Source organism: Salmo salar, chromosome 14 (assembly GCF_965601325.2).
Source record: "Salmo salar chromosome 14, fSalSal1, whole genome shotgun sequence".
Classification (NCBI taxonomy): Eukaryota; Metazoa; Chordata; class Actinopteri; order Salmoniformes; family Salmonidae; genus Salmo; species Salmo salar.
This window is the reverse complement of record NC_138304.1, coordinates 3782163-3801998: the sequence shown is the minus strand read 5'-3', so window position 1 is coordinate 3801998 and position 19836 is coordinate 3782163. Positions and strand designations below refer to the sequence as shown.

At 42.4% G+C, this 19836-nt stretch overlaps 1 protein-coding gene across 2 annotated transcripts in view; it reads right to left on the bottom strand.

The window, feature by feature from the left end:
* adcy8 (adenylate cyclase 8 (brain)) overlaps positions 1-19836 on the bottom strand; it is a 302457-nt gene that overhangs the window by 125666 nt on the left and 156955 nt on the right. For both annotated transcript variants that reach the window (XM_014139104.3, XM_014139106.3), the window contains exons 6-7: positions 9920-10078; positions 4826-5093 (exon numbers count right to left, since the gene is read on the bottom strand). In XM_014139104.3, coding sequence (XP_013994579.1) covers positions 4826-5093; positions 9920-10078 — 427 coding nt within the window. The remainder of the gene's footprint in view (positions 1-4825; positions 5094-9919; positions 10079-19836) is intronic.

Sequence of the window (19836 nt, the reverse complement as noted above, 5' to 3'; positions counted from 1 at the left end):
TTTGAAGTAAAGTCACTGTTGAAGAATCTTCTGCATAGAATTTGTACATTCAATGTGCAAAGTGGAATACTTGACACTTGATGTTCTGTGTCCTTCTGGGTAACGCCGCCTGCAGCACATAGCCATCAACCTTAGCGTGGGTAGGAATCCCAGCCGCACCGCCACTCTACATCTCCCTCTGTCTCCCTTCTCATTTCAATCTATCAATAAAATAAAATGACAATGAAATCTATCAATAAAATACTCAGATCTCCTTACAGTTGGTAGTTCTTACATGCTGGCCCCATCAGCATAGAATGTGTGTGTGACATATCCCTAACAAGTGACCACCTGTAGGCTAAGCATGATAATGATAATATAAGCCTTTAATGCATGATGTAACAGTAGATTATATGGGGGATATGAGCAGGTGGCAACAGCTAGATCTACTGTAGATCAGATTCAATTGATGTTTAGCTGCCGAACAGACAGAAGGGCCCCACGCAGATGTGCCAGAGCCAGTAAACTGCCTGTGTGTGTGCGAGCGTGCTTGGGTGTACACTGTGAGGCGTTGCTGGATTACATTTTTGCAATCTTCTTCATTATTCATGCAACAAATAGGCCAGTCAAGCGAAACCATGACATACTGGAACCCCGGCACTGAGTTATAGCCAGGTGAACCTCCATAGGGTATTACAGCACTACACATTTAATATGAGTTAGAAAAAAACTGCCTGGAATGATCCAATCAGACAGAGCACCCTCCGGGACCAACAAGACAGTGCCACAGACTTAGTGACACTCCATTGTGGTTCGACTGAATTCAACACTTATTCTAATATACATATCGAGCTGAGACTGATTGTGACATTGTGGAGCATATTCTCAGAGGCAAAAAGTTGACTGATTCCGACAAAAATAACACACGATCAAAATACACTGCCATAATGGTCAAAGGTTGTGGTTAAATCACATTTCCTCACCTGTTCACTCTCACAATGATATGGTCACATGGTACACTTACGTTCTGGTGATTCACACACACACACATACTGCAATTCATGGCTAAAGCCACACGGTCCAGCAGTTCATATTCATTCTGTCTGTCCATTTTCACAAACAAGTTCCCGCAATACATGGCAAGCGCCGCATGGTCATGTGTACCACCACATATAACTTCTTCCACATTTTGTTGTGTTGTAGCCTAAATGTAAAATAGATTGAGTCACTGGCCTAAACAGGTCCCATAATGTCAAAGTGGAATTATGTTTTTAAAAATTGCTACAAATTAAGCTGAAATGTCTTGAGTCAATAAGTATTCAACCCCTTTGTTAAGGAAGCCTAAATAAGTTTAGTAAAAATGTGCTTAACAAGTAAAATAAAATTGTATTTGTCACATGGTCCGAATACAACAGGTGTAGACCTTACCGTGAAATGCTTACTTACAAGCCCTTAAACAATGCAGTTAAGAAAAATACCTCCAAAAAAAGAAATAAAAGTAACAATTAAAGAGCAGCAGTAAAATAACAATACCGGTACTGTAATGAATACTCAGGGAGAAAAAGGTGTAGATTCACACGCAGAGCACAGCAGGTGTTTATTTCGCCTTCGCAGAAGGCAGGAATCGTGGTCACAGGCATGCAATGGTCATACACAGGTAGGCAAACAGGCAGGTGAATCGAAACTAGGACTGAAGCCTATTACTGGTTCTCACAAACAAGCTAGGAAAAGGCTTAGTAGAGTCAAAACGAACAATACCTCACAAAGGCACAAACAGAATAAACTGAACTAAATAAGGAGCTGATGAGACCAGGTGAGTAACTAACACAGGTGAAACCAATGAACAAAAATGAAAGACAGGGCTACGTTCAAGAACACAAAGAAACAAGGCTACATTCAAGAACACAACGAAACAGAACACAAGGTTGACTAAGAAAATAAATACAGAACCCTACACGTAGAGTCTCCTCAGGGGGAATAGGCGTTGTCAAATAGGTGTTGTTGTGCCCTCTTCACAACGGTCTTGGTGTGTTTGGACCATGATAGCTTGTTGATGTGGACACCAAGGAACTTGAAGTTCTCAACCTGCTCCACTACAGCCCCGTCGATGAGAATGGGGGCGTGTTCGGCCCTCCTTTTCCTGTAGTCCACAATCATCTCGTTTGAGGGAGAGGTTGTTGTCCTGGCACCACAGTCTCTGACCTCCTCCCTATAGGCTGTCTCATCGTTGTCGGTGATCAGGCCTACCACCGTTGCGTCATCGGCAAACTTAAGTGTGTTACAGATACTAATAGTTGCATGGACTAATAGTGTTTAACTTGATTTTTGAATGACTACCTCATCTCTGTACGCCACATATCTGTAAGGTCCCTCAGTCGAGCAGTGAATTTCAAACACAGATTCAACCACAAAGACCAGAGGCTTTCTAATGCCTCGCAAATACGGGCATCTAATTTGAAGATGGGTAAACGAAAATAAAAAACAGACAAGACATTGAATATCCCTTTGAACATGAAGTTATTAAATTACACATTGGATTGTGTATCAATACAACCAGTTACTACAAAGATACAGGCATCCTTCCTAACTCAGGAAGGACACTTTAAAACAGTTAGTTTAATGGCTGTGAGAGGAGAAAACTTATGGATCAACAACATTGTAGTTACTCCACAATAATAACCTAATTGACAGAGTGAAAAGGAAGCCTGTATGAAGGATTTGGAGACAGGCACAGGAATACACAATCTGGGATTTTAATATACCCAAAACAAACACGTATACAAAACACTGGGATGTACCCAAACAAAAGAGCGAGGGAAACCTCGAAGACAACACGGGACAAGGCCCGTAATAGACAATGCACAAAACACGCAGCACAGGCTGAGACAACGCATAGGTACTCACACGACCAACGGACATGGGAACAATAATCGACAGCGAGATGGGGAAACAAAGGGCACATTTATACAAACACAATCAGTGAGGAATTGGAAGCAGGTGTGTGTAATGACACAGTTCAGTGCAACCTAGAAGACCGGTGACGTCGACCTCCGGAACTGGTGAGCAGAATGAGCAGCAGTACCGGGGGGGAATCCGTGACATTATGTTTGTGGCAAATCCAATACAACACATTACTGAACTCCACACTCCATATTTTGAAGCATAGTGATGGCTGCATCAGGTTATGGGTATGCTTGTAATCGTTAAGGACTGGGGAGATCAGCAGGATAAAATAGAAACAGGCAAAATCCTAGAGGAAAACCTGGGTCAGTCTGCTTTCCACCAGACACTGGGAGATGAATTCACCTTTGATAAGGACAATAACCGTGTTACAGTTTTGACATAAATCTGCTTGAAAATCAATGGCAAGACTTAAAAAAAATGGTTGTCTAGCAATGATCAACAACCAATTTGGCAGAGCTTAAATCATTTTTTAAAGAATAATGTGCAAATACTGTACAATTCTGGTGTGCAAAGCTCTTTCAGACTTACCCAGAAAAACTCACAGCAGTAATCGTTGCCAAAGGTGATTCTAACAGGTGTGTGAATACTTATGTAAAATAGATATTTCTGCATTTCATTTTCAATAAATTTGCTAAGATTTCTAAAAATATGTTTTAAGTTTGTCATTATGGGTATTGTGTGTAGATGGGTGACAAAAATAATCCATTTAATCCATTTTGAAAACAGGCTGTAAGACAACGATGTGGAATAAATCAAGGGGTATGAATACTTTCTAAAGGCACTCCACATTCTGGTTGTCCATTCTCAAAAACACAGGCAATGAGACAAATGACAAACTTACCACAATACATGGCTCCTAGGGGTGTGAACGTTTAAACATTTTAACAACATAGGAATTGTTAACGTTTAGAAAAAAATACCTAAATGAAAAACATTTATTTTTCACTTTTAACAAATGAAAATCATAGTGCACTTATCACAAAACTACCACTAACAAGCCTTTATCATCATAAAGAGAAACATTTTAATTAAACAAATACCTAATGCAACAATGCTGTAACATTAGTTGGAGGAGATATGCAGTACAGGTACAATGCTGAAAGGGATGACCCAACCCGTTGCTGGCAGGACGGAGTGGGAAAAGCACAGCGCTGATTACAGAAATGATTGAAGTTTATATGCAGCCATTGTCATTGGTAGAGGATGTTGTCTTCAATACCCATATCTAGAACCAGACTTGTTGTCTATGAACACGCTGTCGTACATTACTGCATCAAGCCATCATATTGATGAGAAGTGGGACATGAAGTACGTACTGACAACTGAGAACACTGAGTAGAGTAAGATGAGCACCGTCTGGTACAATTTCCACTAGTTACCACAGCCACAAAGTCAAAAATAGCTATATCGTAAAACAAGTGTTCTTAATTTAAGGTTAGGGTTAGGCATAAGGTTAGCAGTGTGGTTTTCTGTTAGGGTTAAGGTTGGGTTTAAAATGACATTTTAAGTAGATTGTAGCAATATAGGCAGGATTTATGACTTGTGGCTGTGGTAACTAGTGACGACCGGTAAGTAGGTAGTAGCCAAGAATACGGTAAATTGAACTGCATTGCCCCCTAGCAGTCATACACAGAACCACATCTGAATTGTGAACTTCAGTCAATTTATATTTGTTTTTAAAACGTTTGAAAAAAAACAATATGGCAGTTTAAACGTTAAGAGAAATGTTACATTTGTCACATCCCTACCACCATGGCTACCACCACATACATTCTGCTTGCTCACTCTCACAAAACAAAAAAAGGCAGACAAACAAATTGATCCAGTAATTCCCACAGACAGCTAGCTACATGAACACGGTTAGGGAACGATCAGGACTTACATTCTGCTTGCCCACGATGTTGTCGAAGGGCAGCTCGGGACTCCAGGAGCCCTGGTTGAAGGTGGCGCTGCTGACTCGTCGGTCGGTGCTGGTCGCCTCCTTCATGATGTCCTCGGGCAGCGTGAGTAGGCTCTCCTCGGGCTGCTTGATCAGGTACGTCTCAATGTTGTGGCGGCGCAAGAATTCGTTGCGGTCCTTGCCATGGCCCTCCTCTACCTCGTAGTCACCATTCAGGCAGTCCAGGGATGCCTTGGAGATGTGGATTCGTCTGAGGATGAGGTTTTCATTAGATGGCCAGTACGTACACTTTATTTTGATATGGTCTATGCAGCTCAAACTGTCAACAAACTATCAACTGAACATCTGTTGATATGAAATTGCTTGCAAGGGTTACAGTTAGAGTGAAGGTAAGGGTAAAGGTAAGGGCTATGATACATTTGTAAGGTTAGGGCAAGGGTTAGTGGATAGTTACTGTAGTTGACATTTTGTTACTGTAGTTGACCATGCTGTCAAGTCACACTTGTCTCTATCATTACATTTGATGAGCATTTCAATTACATAGGTTGTTAACAATAAACGTAACAGTAAGGTCCAGAATGTTTGATTTGCCGGCTGGAGGCAAGGAAAACATGTGGCGTTTTCAAGGGAAATACATTTTACCATTATTTGGTTGTAAAATGATCAGCTCCTGAACAATACAGTCAAAACTACTAATTTTCAAGTATTCCATTCAAAACAATTGCACACATTTAAGTCTATCATCGTAGATGTCACTCCCTGATCTGTTTCACCTGTCCATGTGCTTGTCTCCGCCCATCTTCCCCACTTATCCCTTAGGTATTCATACCTGTGTTTTCTGTCTGTCTGTGCCAGTTCGTCTTGTTTGTTCAAGTCAACCAGCATTTTCTCAGCTCCTGTTTTTCCCCAGTCTCTCTTTTTCTTGTCCTCCTGGTTTTGACCCTTGCATGTCCTGACTCTGAGCCCACCTGCCTGACCACTCTGCCTGCCCCTGAGCCTGCCTGCTGTCCTGTACCTTTGCCGCTACTCTAGATTATCGACCCCTGCCTGCCTTGAGCTGTCGTTTGCCTGCCCCTGTTGTTGCAATTAACATTGTTACTTCAACACGAGTGTTTGGCCTCCCTTGATAAAAAAAACATAAAATAATAGCCAATCAGTGTTGAGCTACATTGAGTGAGCTCAATTTTGAATGGTCCTGGTGCCCCCCCCCCAAAAAAAGTTTGGATTTGGCTTCATCACTAATCACTTCACATCAAAAGAAAAACATAATTGACAGAAAATGTTGAATTGTTGCATCTCGTTGTGTCGTTGTCCTCCAGTGGCGAGCCAGCTAGCTAAAATCGCCCCTTTCCCAAATTAGCCATGGATGGAGATTGAGATCTGTACTTGTGGTTGTACTAAATTCCCTGTACTGGCCATTAATTATAATGCAGATTTGGATCCAACCATAAATTCATACATTGTGCCCTGGGCCTGAGAGGGTGGAAGTTCAACATGAAGCTAAACTACATGACCAAAAGTATGTGGACACCTGCTCGTCCAACATCTCATTCCAAAATCATGGGAACTAATATGGTGTTGTTTCCCACTTTGCTGCTATAACAGCCTCCACTCTTCTGGGAAGGCTTTTCACTAGATGTTGGAACATTGCTGTGGGGACTTTCAGCCATAAGAGCATTAGTGAGGTCGGGCACTGATGTTGGGCGATTAGGCCTGGCTCGCAGTCGGAATTCCAATTCATCCAAAAGGTGTTCGATGGGGTTGAGGTCAGGGCTCTGTGCAGACCACTCAAGTTCTTCCACACCGATCTCGACAAACCATTTCAGTATGGATCTCGTTTTGTGCACGGGGGCATTGTCATGCTGAAACAGGAAAGGGTCTTCCCCAAACTGATGCCACAAAGTTGGAAGCACAGAATCGTCTTGAATGTCATTGTATGCTGTAGTGTTACGATTTCCCTTCACTGGAACTAAGGGGCCCAGCCAGAACAATGAAAAACAGCCTCAGACCATTATTCCTCCTCCACCAAACTTTACAGTTGCCACTATGCATTGGGGCAGGTAGTGTTTTCCTGGCATCCACCAAACCCAGATTTGTCCGTCAGACTGCCAGATGGTGAAGCGTCATTCATCACTCCAGAGAACGCGTTTCCACTGCTCCAGAGTCTAATGGCAGCAAGATTTACACCACTCCAGCCGATGCTTGGCATTGCGCATGGTGATCTTAGTTGTGTGTTAGGCTGCTCTACCATGGAAACCCATTTCATGAAGCTCCCGAGGAACAGTTGTTGTCCTGACGTTGCTTCCAGAGGCAGTTTGGAACACGGTAGTGAGTGTTGCAACTGTGGACAGACAATGTTTAATTTACGCGCTACGTGCTTCAGCACCCGGCAGTCCCGTTCTGTGAGCTTGTGTGGCCTACCACTTCGCGGCTGAGACATTGTTGCTCCTAGACGTTTCCACTTCACAATGACAGAAATTACAGTTGACCGGGGCAGCTCTAGCAAGGCATAAAGTTGATAAACTGACTTGTTAGAAAGGTGGCATCATATGACGGTGCCACGTTGAAAGTCACTGAGCTCTTCAGTTAAGCAATTCTACTGCAAATTGTCTATGGAGATTGCATGGCTGTGTGGTCGATTTTATAAACCTGTCAGCAACGGGTTTGGCTGAAATAGCCGAATCCACTAATTTGATAGCGTGTTCACATAGTAGCCTAGACTAACGTTAACTAGCTGGCTCATCGTTGCCCATGAAAGGAAGTTAGGCAAGCAAGTATTTTAGTCAGGTAGCCTAGTCTAGAACAACACAAACTAAAAGCGTGTACACTGTATGACCAGACTGATCACTAGGAATAGACAGCGATTTTGGACGTTTGAAAAGGTCCCCAGAACGTCAATATATGCCTTCCTCAGTGCGCACAAAAGAAAAGAAAAACTATTGCCCAACACTGGGAGCGAACTTGTGATGCTCAGAGCCGGAGAGCACTGCTTATACCACTCCACTAGGAAATCCTGGCCAGCCAAACCCTTCCGATGGTGGGCCAATTGTGCACCACCTCATGGGTCCCCAGGTCACGGCCGGTTGTTGCACTGCCTGGGATCAAACCCTGGTCTGTAGTGATGCCTCAAGCACTGCGATGCAGTGCCTTAGACCGCTGTGCTACTCGGTAGGTCAAACCACGAGAATACTTGATGATACTTGAGGGTAATTGCACGTTGTTTTTAATTATTTCGTTTTAAGCCTTCTCCAAGCCATAGCCATAACCACTCAGAATTAATACCTTAATTTAACCCTTTGAGTTGGTTCTGTTTTAATACTGTAACCACACAGAATGAATGCATAAAAAAATAGATGTTCATCCATAACACGTCAAATTTCAAAGGGAAACTATGAAATTGTGTTAGTATGACAGTTCTGGCAACATGGCATGCCGTTCCTCTACAAGTAAGGTGAGTCGACATGTTTTTTCTACTTACGCACACACAAACACGCACGCACGCACACACACACACACACACACACATAAAGTCAGTGTCATGGACAGCCATGATATTTAGCTTAGGTTGATTAGACAAATTGTTTTTGATATCTTTAAGTTGTCACTGTATTAGACTAAGCATAGGTGATTTGATTACTTTAAAATGTTGAACTTTAAATGGTGCTGGAATAGATCCTGTTTTCTTCGCCACTTGCAGTAAATCTCTGTGGTTCTAAATCAATAGTTGTTTAGCAGTCCGAAAATGTCGGAAACATGAACTTGACCATGCTGTAGGTCATCTAAATGCAATATGTTTTGTGGACTTCATCGGACAGATGTTGCACTCCGGTTTTGTGATGAAACAAATGCAAGATTGAATTTATTCTGCCACTGTGTGTCTGTTGTCTCGGCCTTATACATGACAGTGGCATATGAACTAACGGGTTATAGATAAAACAACGCAATTATTACAACACCGTTATTTTTTTCCTGGCTTGGCTTCCCCATTGATTTTACCCACGCATCAATACTGGGTTTGAGACAGAATGCTGTTTTCTAAAATGCAGTAGCAAACAATGTTTAACCTAATAGACAGATCAACTACAGGCCCTCACCTGAGTCTAAAGCCATATAACCATTTATCTAACCACTCCCCCTTTTGCATTTTATATTTATTCCTGTATCTCCGCAGTGCAATGATACATAGAATATTTTGAGGAATACTCCTCATTATAAGCATATTACGCAATTGAATTACATTAAGCGCAGAGGAAGGGGAAGGATCATAACCCACTGTCATCATAAATTCCAACAGCAGATGTTGCCTGAAGCTTTAGATTCAACAACGATAAGGATAGCCACATCACATTTCCTTGAGGTGAGGAGCAAAATGTCACAATATAACCCTCGGCTTGACTTTCCCTTTAAATTGTAGATTTGATCAAAACCCCCCATGCCACCCAAAGCCAATCACATCCAATGTCTCTTTGTTTGTAAACCAATCACGGTAAAAGTCTTTCTAAAGAGTGATTTGGCAAATGGATTTCATCCCCATTTGCTGATGGATTTCTCAGAGGTTGGGATAATCGCACACTGCAGGGTATACCCTCGAGGCCGGCAAAAAGGGATGCACTGTATAGAATATTCACAGAAAAAGGTTACCTGGTATTTACCATGAAATAACTTGGCAAAAAATTATACTTTTGGACTCATACTGACATTAGACTGCTTTTGAGACTTCAACCCCCCCCACCCCCCCACACACACACACACACATTCTATGATGCATAGAACCTAATACATTGTCGGACAATAGGCCACATAGACTTTGAATACGTGAGAATGTAAATGTGTGACTTGTGTACTAACTTTCCAGTTTTCTGTACTGCATCTAATATACGTGTTGCGTATTTGTATGCTGATGTCACAAAATGAATTTCCATGTAAATGGACAATAACATATATTGTATCATATGGAATTATAGAGGGAAACTCATCTGTGGTCATGGAATAGCAGATGTCTATGGAAGTTTATAGCTATCGAAATTCAATTTGAAATGCAAATTGAATATAATACTTTCATAGTTGTCAACTCACCCAGGGATCCCCCCTGACTCCAGCTTGTTGGCGATGTCCACGTCCCACGACCACACGTCAAACTGCCACTTTCTCAGTCCCAGTACCCCACACAGGACCGATCCCGAATGGATCCCGATTCGCATGTCGATGTCATGCTTTGTGCGTGATCTTACATATCTAGAGAGGGGAAATAAACAATATGGTATCTATTTATTTGTGTACCTTCTTTACTGTTATCTTTTCCAGTAGACTATAAAGACAATATTATCCTATATAATCAAATCACAATTGATTTCAAGTGCATTTAACAAAGTCACAACACACTTTACAGAAAAACAACACACTTTACTGAAAATATGAAATCATAAATATAAGGTAATAAAGTAAAAACTGCAAATTATTTATCTCTGATATTTTTTATTGTGTTGTGGGTAAATATAAGAAACGAAACCTTATTTTTTCCGTATTTAGCAAACCATTTGATTTGACACAATGACTGTGACTGAAACTACATTACTTCAAATTGTCAATGGAAAAATAAGATAATTCATTCAGTGTTCCAAAATTCACCAGGAAATAGTCCCATTTTATGTTGTATACGGTGATAAAACGGAATAAAGTCAACAATAATCGATTTGTCCAGCATTATCTCACCTTCTAATGTTTTTGTTTATAATTTCATATGCCATATAATTGTACATTAATGCATTACTAATATTTAGTTTCCACCACAGGGTGAAAAATAACAATATATTTCCAAACCCATTTCCATACAACTACAATTTGGCAAGTCTCATTTCATCCTATTTCATGCCTTATAATAACTATGATGAATGTGAGCTGACAGGCGCTCAATGATATTCAGCCCAGGTGCATAAAATCAATAGGTTTTGAAGTTCACCCTGCCATAGACACTGATGAAATTGTTGTAGCTGTGGCTGCTGATAGAGTTTGAAAATGCTTGGTTTGTGTCCCAAATGGCACCCCTATTCCCTATATAGCATACGTCTTTGACCGGGGCTCATAGTGCACTACTTTTGACCAGAGCCCAATGTAGGGAATAGGGAGCCAATTGGGATGCAGTGTCACCACAGTGGCACTGATGCTGCAGTAAAGGGGCCATCAGCCAAGAGGCTCTTAGCGAGCGACCTGCCTCTTGTTTGCTCTCCATTCTCTAAAAGGACGGTTGGCTGATTCATTCTAATGGTCTACTACATCACTCCAGTAGCTTAGCTCACTCTTAAACGCACACACGGACACACACACACACACACGGACACACATGCGGACACATACTGTACACACACGTGCATATCTCCCTCTCCATTTCTTTCTTTCCTCTCTCTCGCCATCTCTTCTGTTTCAAACACTATCTCTTTTCACATATGCTCTGGCAGGACAATATCAAACAAGAGGACAAAAAAACTGCCTATTTACCAGAAAAAAATACCTTTAGCCTTAAAAGTACACGTAGCCATCGTTATCCATTAAATACGCGTAGTCAACAAAAATGTTGTAAAAGCCTTTGAAAATAGTATTACCACTGTGACAATCATTGTAAGACTCAGTATTATATATTTTTTTATAATTATTTTATATTTTTCATTCCAAATACAAACATACATACAAACAACAATTCACAGATGTACACAAACAATGACTACTTCTCATCTGCCCAGACCCACACGCTCACACCCTCATCCTTAGTGCCTGCATTATTGTTTGCCACTTGGCCTTAAATTGTAACAAATCGTTTTTTCTCGGTCGCCCATGCAATTTCAACATTTAAATAATAAATCATTCAATTTGATCTTTGTGTTAATTATGGCAGATTAATTGATTTCCAAGTTTTTAGCATACGTTTTTTTCAAGATGAGTGATGAGAGGAGAATCGTCCAGCCCATTGGGAATTTTTCTTTTATGAGTTGGACGAGAGGGATTTACTCCAGACACCCGAACAAGCCCTCATCCCCATCATTACCAGGACAAAGAGACAGAGGTTTCGCGGAAGGAGATCGGGGTGCCTCGTAAGGATCAGGCGACGAGTGGCTAATCTGCATTTGCCATTGATACTATTGGCCAACGTACAATCGCTGGATAATAAAATGGATGAGCTAAAAGCATATATATTCTACCAACGGGACATTCAATACTGAAACATCTTATGTTTCACCGAGTCGTGGCTGAACGACAACATGAATAACATACAGCTGGCGTGTTATACCCCGTACCAGCAGGATAGAACAGCAGCCTCTTAGCTAATATCTACCAGCATGTTAAATGTGCAACCAGAGGGGAAAAAAACTATAGACCACCTTTAATCCACACTCAGAGACACTTACAAAGCTCCCCCTCCATTCTGCAAATCTGATCATAATCCTATCCTCCTGATTCCTGCTTACAAGCAAACATGAAAGCAGAAAGCACCAGTGACTCGGTCAATAAAAAAATAAGTCAGATGAAGCAGATGTTAACTTCTCTAGGGCCGGCGGGACGAAATCGTCCCACCTACGTAACAGCCAGTGGAATCCTGTGGCGCGTTATTCAAATACCTTAGAAATGCTATTACTTCAATTTCTCAAACATATGACTATTTTACAGCATTTTAAAGACAAGACTCTCGTTAATCTAACCACACTGTCCGATTTAAAAAAGGCTTTACAACGAAAGCAAAACATTAGATTATGTCAGCAGAGTACCCAGCCAGAAATAATCAGACACCCATTTTTCAAGCTAGCATATAATGTCACAAAAACCCAGAAGACAGCTAAATGCAGCACTAACCTTTGATGATCTTCATCAGATGACAACCCTAGGACATTATGTTATACAATACATGCATGTTTTGTTCAATCAAGTTCACATTTATATCAAAAACCAGCTTTTTACATTAGCATGTGACGTTCAGAACTAGCATACCCCCGCAAACTTCCGGTGAATTTACAAAAAATTTACTAAATTACTCACGATAAACGTTCACAAAAAGCATAACAATTATTTTAAGAATTATAGATACAGAACTCCTCTATGCACTCGATATGTCCGATTTTAAAATAGCTTTTCGGTGAAAGCACATTTTGCAATATTCTCAGTAGATAGCCCGGCATCACAGGGCTAGCTATTTAGACACCCACCAAGTTTAGCACTCACCAAAGTCAGATCTACTATAAGAACATTTTTATTACCTTTGGTGTTCTTCGTCAGAATGCACTCCCAGGACTTCTACTTCAATAACAAATGTTGGTTTGGTCCCAAATAATCCATAGTTATATCCAAACAGCGGTGTTTTGTTCGTGCGTTCAAGACACTATCTGAAAGGGTAAAGAAGGGTGACGAGCATGGCGCATTTCGTGACAAAAAAATTCGAAATATTCCATTACCGTACTTCGAAGCACGTCAACCGCTGTTTAACCTCTTACATCTAAACGTTCCGCTAGCGGAACACCTGCTCCAATATCCAATGATAGGCGTGGCGCGAATTACAAATTCCTCAAAAATACAAAAACTTCAATCTTTCAAACATATGACTATTTCACAGCATTTTAAAGATAAGACTCTCCTTTATCTAACCACACTGTCCGATTTCAAAAAGGATTTACAGCGAAAGCAAAACATTCGATTATGTCAGCAGAGTACCAAGCCAGATATAATCAGACACCCATTTTTCAAGCTAGCATATAATGTCACAAAAACCAAGAAGACAGCTAAATGCAGCACTAACCTTTGATGATCTTCATCAGATGACACACCTAGGACATTATGTTATACAATACATGCATGTTTTGTTCAATCAAGTTCATATTTATATCAAAAAACTGCTTTTTACATTAGCATGTGACGTTCAGAACTAGCATACCCCCCGCAAACTTCCGGGGAATTTGCTAACAATTTACTAAATTACTCACGATAAACGTTCACAAAAAGCAAAACAATTATTTTAAGAATTATAGATACAGACCTCCTCTATGCACTCGATATGTCCGATTTTAAAATAACTTTTTGGTGAAAGCACATTTTGCAATATTCTAAGTACATAGCCCAGCCATCACGGGCTAGCTATTTAGACACCCGGCAAGTTTAGCACTCACCAATATCAGATTTACTATTATAAAAGTTTGATTACCTTTTGTTGTCTTCGTCAGAATGCACTTCCAGGACTGCTACTTCAATAACAAATGTTGGTTTGGTCCAAAATAATCCATCGTTATATCCGAATAGCGCCGTTTTGTTCGTGCGTCCCAGACACTATCCGAAATGGTAAATCAGGGTTGCGCGCATGGCGCAATTCGTGACAATTTTTTTTTAAATATTCCATTACCGTACTTCGAAGCATGTCAACCGCTGTTTAAAATCCATTTTTATGCCATTTTTCTCGTAAAAAAGCGATAATATTCCGACCGGGAATGTCCATTTAGCTAAACAGAGGAAAGAAAACAAAGCTTTCGGTCGACGCAGGCACGAGCCTGAGTCTCACAGTACTGTAACCAGCCACTACCCAAACGCGCTACTTTTTTTCAGCCAGAGCCTGCAAAGCCACGATTCAGCGTTTTGCCGCCTTCTGAGAGCCTATGGCAGCCGTAGGAAGTGTCACGGGACAGCTAAGATCCTCACTCTTCAATAAACAGAGACAAGAAGAACGACACCTTGTCAGACCGGCCACTTCCTGCATGAAATCTTCTCAGGTTTTTGCCTGCCATATGAGTTCTGTTATACTCACAGACACCATTCAAACAGTTTTAGAAACTTTAGGGTGTTTTCTATCCAAAGCCAATAATTATATGCATATTCTAGTTTCTGGGCAGGAGTAGTAACCAGATTAAATCGGGTACGTTTTTTATCCAGCCGTGAAAATACTGCCCCCTAGCCATAACAGGTTAAAATCAATTTTTATGCCATTCTTCTCGTAAAAAAGCGATCATATTCCGACCGGGAATCTGCATTTAGGTAAACAGATGAAAGAAAATAAAGCACGGGGTCGACTCGGGCACGTGGCTAAGCCCATTGTCCTCTGATCGGCCACTTGCCAAAAGCGTAAATGTGCTTCAGCCTGGGGCTGCCTCGATATCATTCAGCTTTTTCCCGGGCTCTGAGAGCCTATAGGAGCCGTAGGAAGTGTCACGTTACAGCAAAGATCCTCAGTCTTCAATAAAAAGAGCCAAGATGAACAACAACTTGTCAGACAGGCCACTTCCTGTACAGAATCTTCTCAGGTTTTTGCCTGCCATATGAGTTCTGTTATACTCACAGACACCATTCAAACAGTTTTAGAAACTTTAGGGTGTTTTCTATCCAAAGCCAATAATTATATGCATATTCTAGTTACTGGGCAGGAGTAGTAACCAGATTAAATCAGGTACGTTTTTTATCCGGCCGTGTCAATACTGCCCCCTACCCCCAACAGGCTAAGCTAAAGGAATGCTAGCACAGACTGGAATATTTTCCGGGATTCTCCCGCTGGCATTGAGGAGTACACCACAATAGTCACTGGCTTCATCAATAAGTGCATCGATGACATCGTCCCCACAGTGACTGTAAGTACATACCCCAACCAGAAGCCATGGATTACAGGCAACATCCGCACTGAGCTAAAGGGTAGAGTTGCCTCTCTTTCTTTCTCGCTTTCCTTCTCTCTTTCTTTCTTTCTCTCTCTCCAGAGGACCTGAGCCTTAGGACCATGCCTCAGGACTACCTGGCCTGATGACTCCTTGCTATCCCCAGTCCACCTGGCCGTGCTGCTGCTCCAGTTTCAACTGTTCTGCCTGCGGCTATGGAATCCTGACCTGTTCACAGGACGTGCTACCTGTCCCAGACCTGCTGTTTTCAACTCTCTAGAGACAACAGGAGCGGTAGAGATACTCTGAATGATCGGCTATGAAAAGCCAACTGACATTTACTCATGAAGTGCTGATCTGTTGCACCCTCGACAACCACTGTGATTATTATTATCTGACCCTGCTGGTCATCTATGAACATCTTGGCCATGTACTGTTATCTCCACCCGGCACAGCCGGAAGAGGACTGGCCACCCCTCATAGCCTGGTTCCTCTCTAGGTTTCCACCTAGGTTCTGGCCTTTCTAGGGTGTTTTTCCTAGCCACCGTGCTTCTACACCTGCATTGCTTGCTGTTTGGGGTTTTAGGCTGGGCTTCTGTACAGCCTGTGACATCAGCTGATGTAAAAGAAGGGCTTTATAAATAAACTTGATTTGAGTTGCCGATTTCAAGGAGTGAAACACTAACCCGGAAGCTTATAAGAAATCCCGCTATGCCCTCCGACGAACCATCAAACAGGCAAAGCGTTAATACAGGACTGAGATTGAATCGTACTACACCGTCTCTGACACTTGTCGCATGTGGCAGGGCTTACAAACTATTACAGGCTACAAAGGGAAGCACAGCCAAGAGCTGCCCAGTGACAAAAGCCTGCCAAACGAGCTAAATTACTTCTATGCAAGTAACACTGAAACATGCATGAGAGCATCAGCTGTTCCGGGAAGACTGTGTGATCACGCTCTCCGCAGCCGTTGTGAGTAAGACCTTTAAACAGGTCAACGGATTACCAGGACGTGTACTCCGAGCATGCGCTGACCAACTGGCAAGTGTCTTCACTGACATTTTCAACCCCTCCCTGTCGGAGTCTGTAATACCAACATGTTTCAAGCAGACCACCATAGTCCCTGAGACCAAGAATACTAACATAACCTGCCTAAATGACTTCCGACACGTAGCACTCACGTCTGTAGCCATGAAGTGCTTTGAAAGGCTGGTCATGGCTCACACCAACACCATTATCACAGAAACCCTAGACCCACTCCAATTTGCATACCTCCCAAACAGATTCACAGATGATGCAATCTCCATTTCACTCCACACCACACTTTCCCACCTGGACAAAAGGAACATCTATATGATATTGCTATTCATTGACTACAGCTCAGCGTTCAACACCATAGTGCCCTCAAAGCTCATCATTAAGCTAAGGATCCTGGGACTAAACACCTCCCTCTGCAACTGGATCCTGGACTTCCTGACAGGCCGCCCGCAGGTGGTAAGGGTAGGTAACAACACATCCGCCACGCTGATCCTCAACAAGGGGGCCCATCAGGGGTGCACTCTCAGTCCCCTACTGTACTCCCTGTTCACTCATGACTGCATGGCCAGGCACAAATCCAACACCATCATTAAGTTTGCAGATGACACAACAGTGGTAGGGTAAAGTTTGTATTTTTTTTATTTTATTTATTTCACCTTTATTTAACCAGGTAGGCAAGTTGAGAACAAGTTCTCATTTACAATTGCGACCTGGCCAAGATAAAGCAAAGCAGTTCGACAACATACAAAAACACAGAGTTACACATGGAGTAAAACAACATACAATCAATGATGCAGTAGAAAAAATAAATAAATAAGACTATATACAATGTGAGCAAATGATGTGAGATAAGGGAGGTAAAGGCAAAAAAATGCCATGGTGGCAAAGTAAATAAAGTATAGCAAGAAAAACACTGGAATGGTAGATTTGTAGTTTGAAGAAAGTTCAGAGATAAAATATAAATAATATGGTGCAAAGGAGCAAAATAAATAAAATAAATAAATACAGTAGGGGAAGAGGTAGTAGTTTGGGCTAAATTATAGATGGGCTATGTATAGGTGCAGTGATCTGTGAGCTGCTCTGACAGCTGGTGCTTAAAGCTAGTGAGGGAGATAAGTGTTTCCAGTTTCAGAGATTTTTGTAGTTCGTTCCAGTCATTGGCAGCAGAGAACTGGAAGGAGAGACGACCAAAGGAGGAGTTGGCTTTAGGGGTGACCAGAGAGATATACCTGCTGGAGCGCGTGCTACAGGTGGGTGCTATGGTGACCAGTGAGCGGAGATAAGGGGGGACTTTACCTAGCAGGGTCTTGTAGATGACCTGGAGCCAATGTGTTTGGCGACGATTATGAAGCGAAGGCCAGCCAACGAGAGCGTACAGGTCGCAGTGGTGGGTAGTATATGGGGCTTTGGTGACAAAACGGATGGCACTGTGATAGACTGCATCCAGCTTGTTGAGTAGGGTATTGGAAGCTATTTTGTAAATTACATCGCCAAAGTCGAGGATTGGTAGGATGGTCAGTTTTACGAGGGTATGTTTGGCAGCATGAGTGAAGGATGCTTTGTTGCGAAATAGGAAGCCAATTCGAGATTTCACTTTGGATTGGAGATGATTGATGTGAGTCTGGAAGGAGAGTTTACAGTCTAACCAGACACCTAGGTATTTGTAGTTGTCCACAAATTCTAAGTTAGAACCGTCCAGAGAAGTGATGCTGGACAGGCGGGCAGGTGCAGGCAGCGATCGGTTGAAGAGCATGCATTTAGTTTTACTTGTGTTTAGGAGCAGTTGGAGGTTTAAACACTGTTTCCCATGGTTGTTCAATGAACCATAAACAATTAATGAACATGCACCTGTGGAACGGTCGAGAAAACACTAATAGCTTACAGACGGTAGACAATTAAGGTCACAGTTATGAAAAGTTAGGACACTAAGGAGGTCTTTCTACTGACTCTGAAAAACAGCAAAAGAAAGATGCCCAGGGTCCCTGCTCATCTGCGTGAACGTTCCTTAGGCATGCTGCAAGGAGGCATGAGGACTGCAGATGTGGCCAGGGCAATAAAATGCAATGTCTGTACTGTGAGACGCCTAAGACAGCGCTACAGGGAGACAGGACAGACAGCTGATCGTCCTCGCAGTGGCAAACCATGTCTAACAACACCTGGATCGGTACATCTGAACATCACACCTGCGGGACAGATACAGGATGGCAACAACAACTGCCCGAGTTTACACCAGGAACGCACAATCCCTCCATCAGTGCTCAGACTGTCCGCAATAGGCTGAGAGAGGCTGGACTGAGGGCTTGTAGGCCTGTTGTAAGGCAGGTCCTCACCAGACATCACCGGAAACAACGTCGCCTATGGGCACAAACCCACTGTCGCTGGACCACACAAGACTGGCAAAAAGTGCTCTTCACTGACGAGTCGTGGTTTTGTCTCACCAGGGGTGAAAGTCGGATTCGCGTTTATCGTTGAAGGAATGAGCGTTACACTGAGGCCTGTACTGTGGAGCGGGATCAATTTGGTCTAGGGCGGTGTGTCACAGCATCATCGGACTGAGCTTGTTGTCATTGCAGGCAATCTCAACTCTGTGCATTACAGGGAAGACATCCTCCTCCCTCATGTGGTACCATTCCTGCAGGCTCATCCTGACATGACCCTCCAGCATGACAATGCCACCAGCCATACTGCTCATTCTGTGCGTGATTTCCTGCAAGACAGGAATGTCAGTGTTCTGCCATGGCCAGCGAAGAGCCCGGATCTCAATCCCATTGAGCACGTCTGGGACCTGTTGGATCGGAGGGTGAGGGCTAGGGCCATTCCCCCCCAGAAATGTCCGGGAACTTGCAGGTGCCTTGGTGGAAGAGTGGGGTAACATCTCACAGCAAGAACTGGCAAATCTGGTGCAGTCCATGAGGAGGAGATGCACTGCAGTACTTAATGCAGCTGGTGGCCACATCAGATACTGACTGTTACTTTTGATTTTGACCCCCCCTTTGTTCAGGGACACATTATTCAATTTCTGTTAGTCACATGTCTGTGGAACTTGTTCAGTTTATGTCTCAGTTGTTGAATCTTGTTATGTTCATACAAATATTTACACATGTTAAGTTTGCTGAAAATAAACGCAGTTGACAGTGAGAGGACGTTTCTTTTTTTGCTGAGTTTATTACCTCAATTACCTCGACTAACCGGTGCCCCCCGCACATTGACTCTGTACCGGTACCCCTTGTATATAGTCTTGCTATTGTTATTTTACTGCTGCTCTTTAATTATTTGTTGCTTTTATTTCTTTTTTTGTGGTATTTTTCTTAAAACTGAATTGTTGGTTAAGTGCTTGTAAGAAAG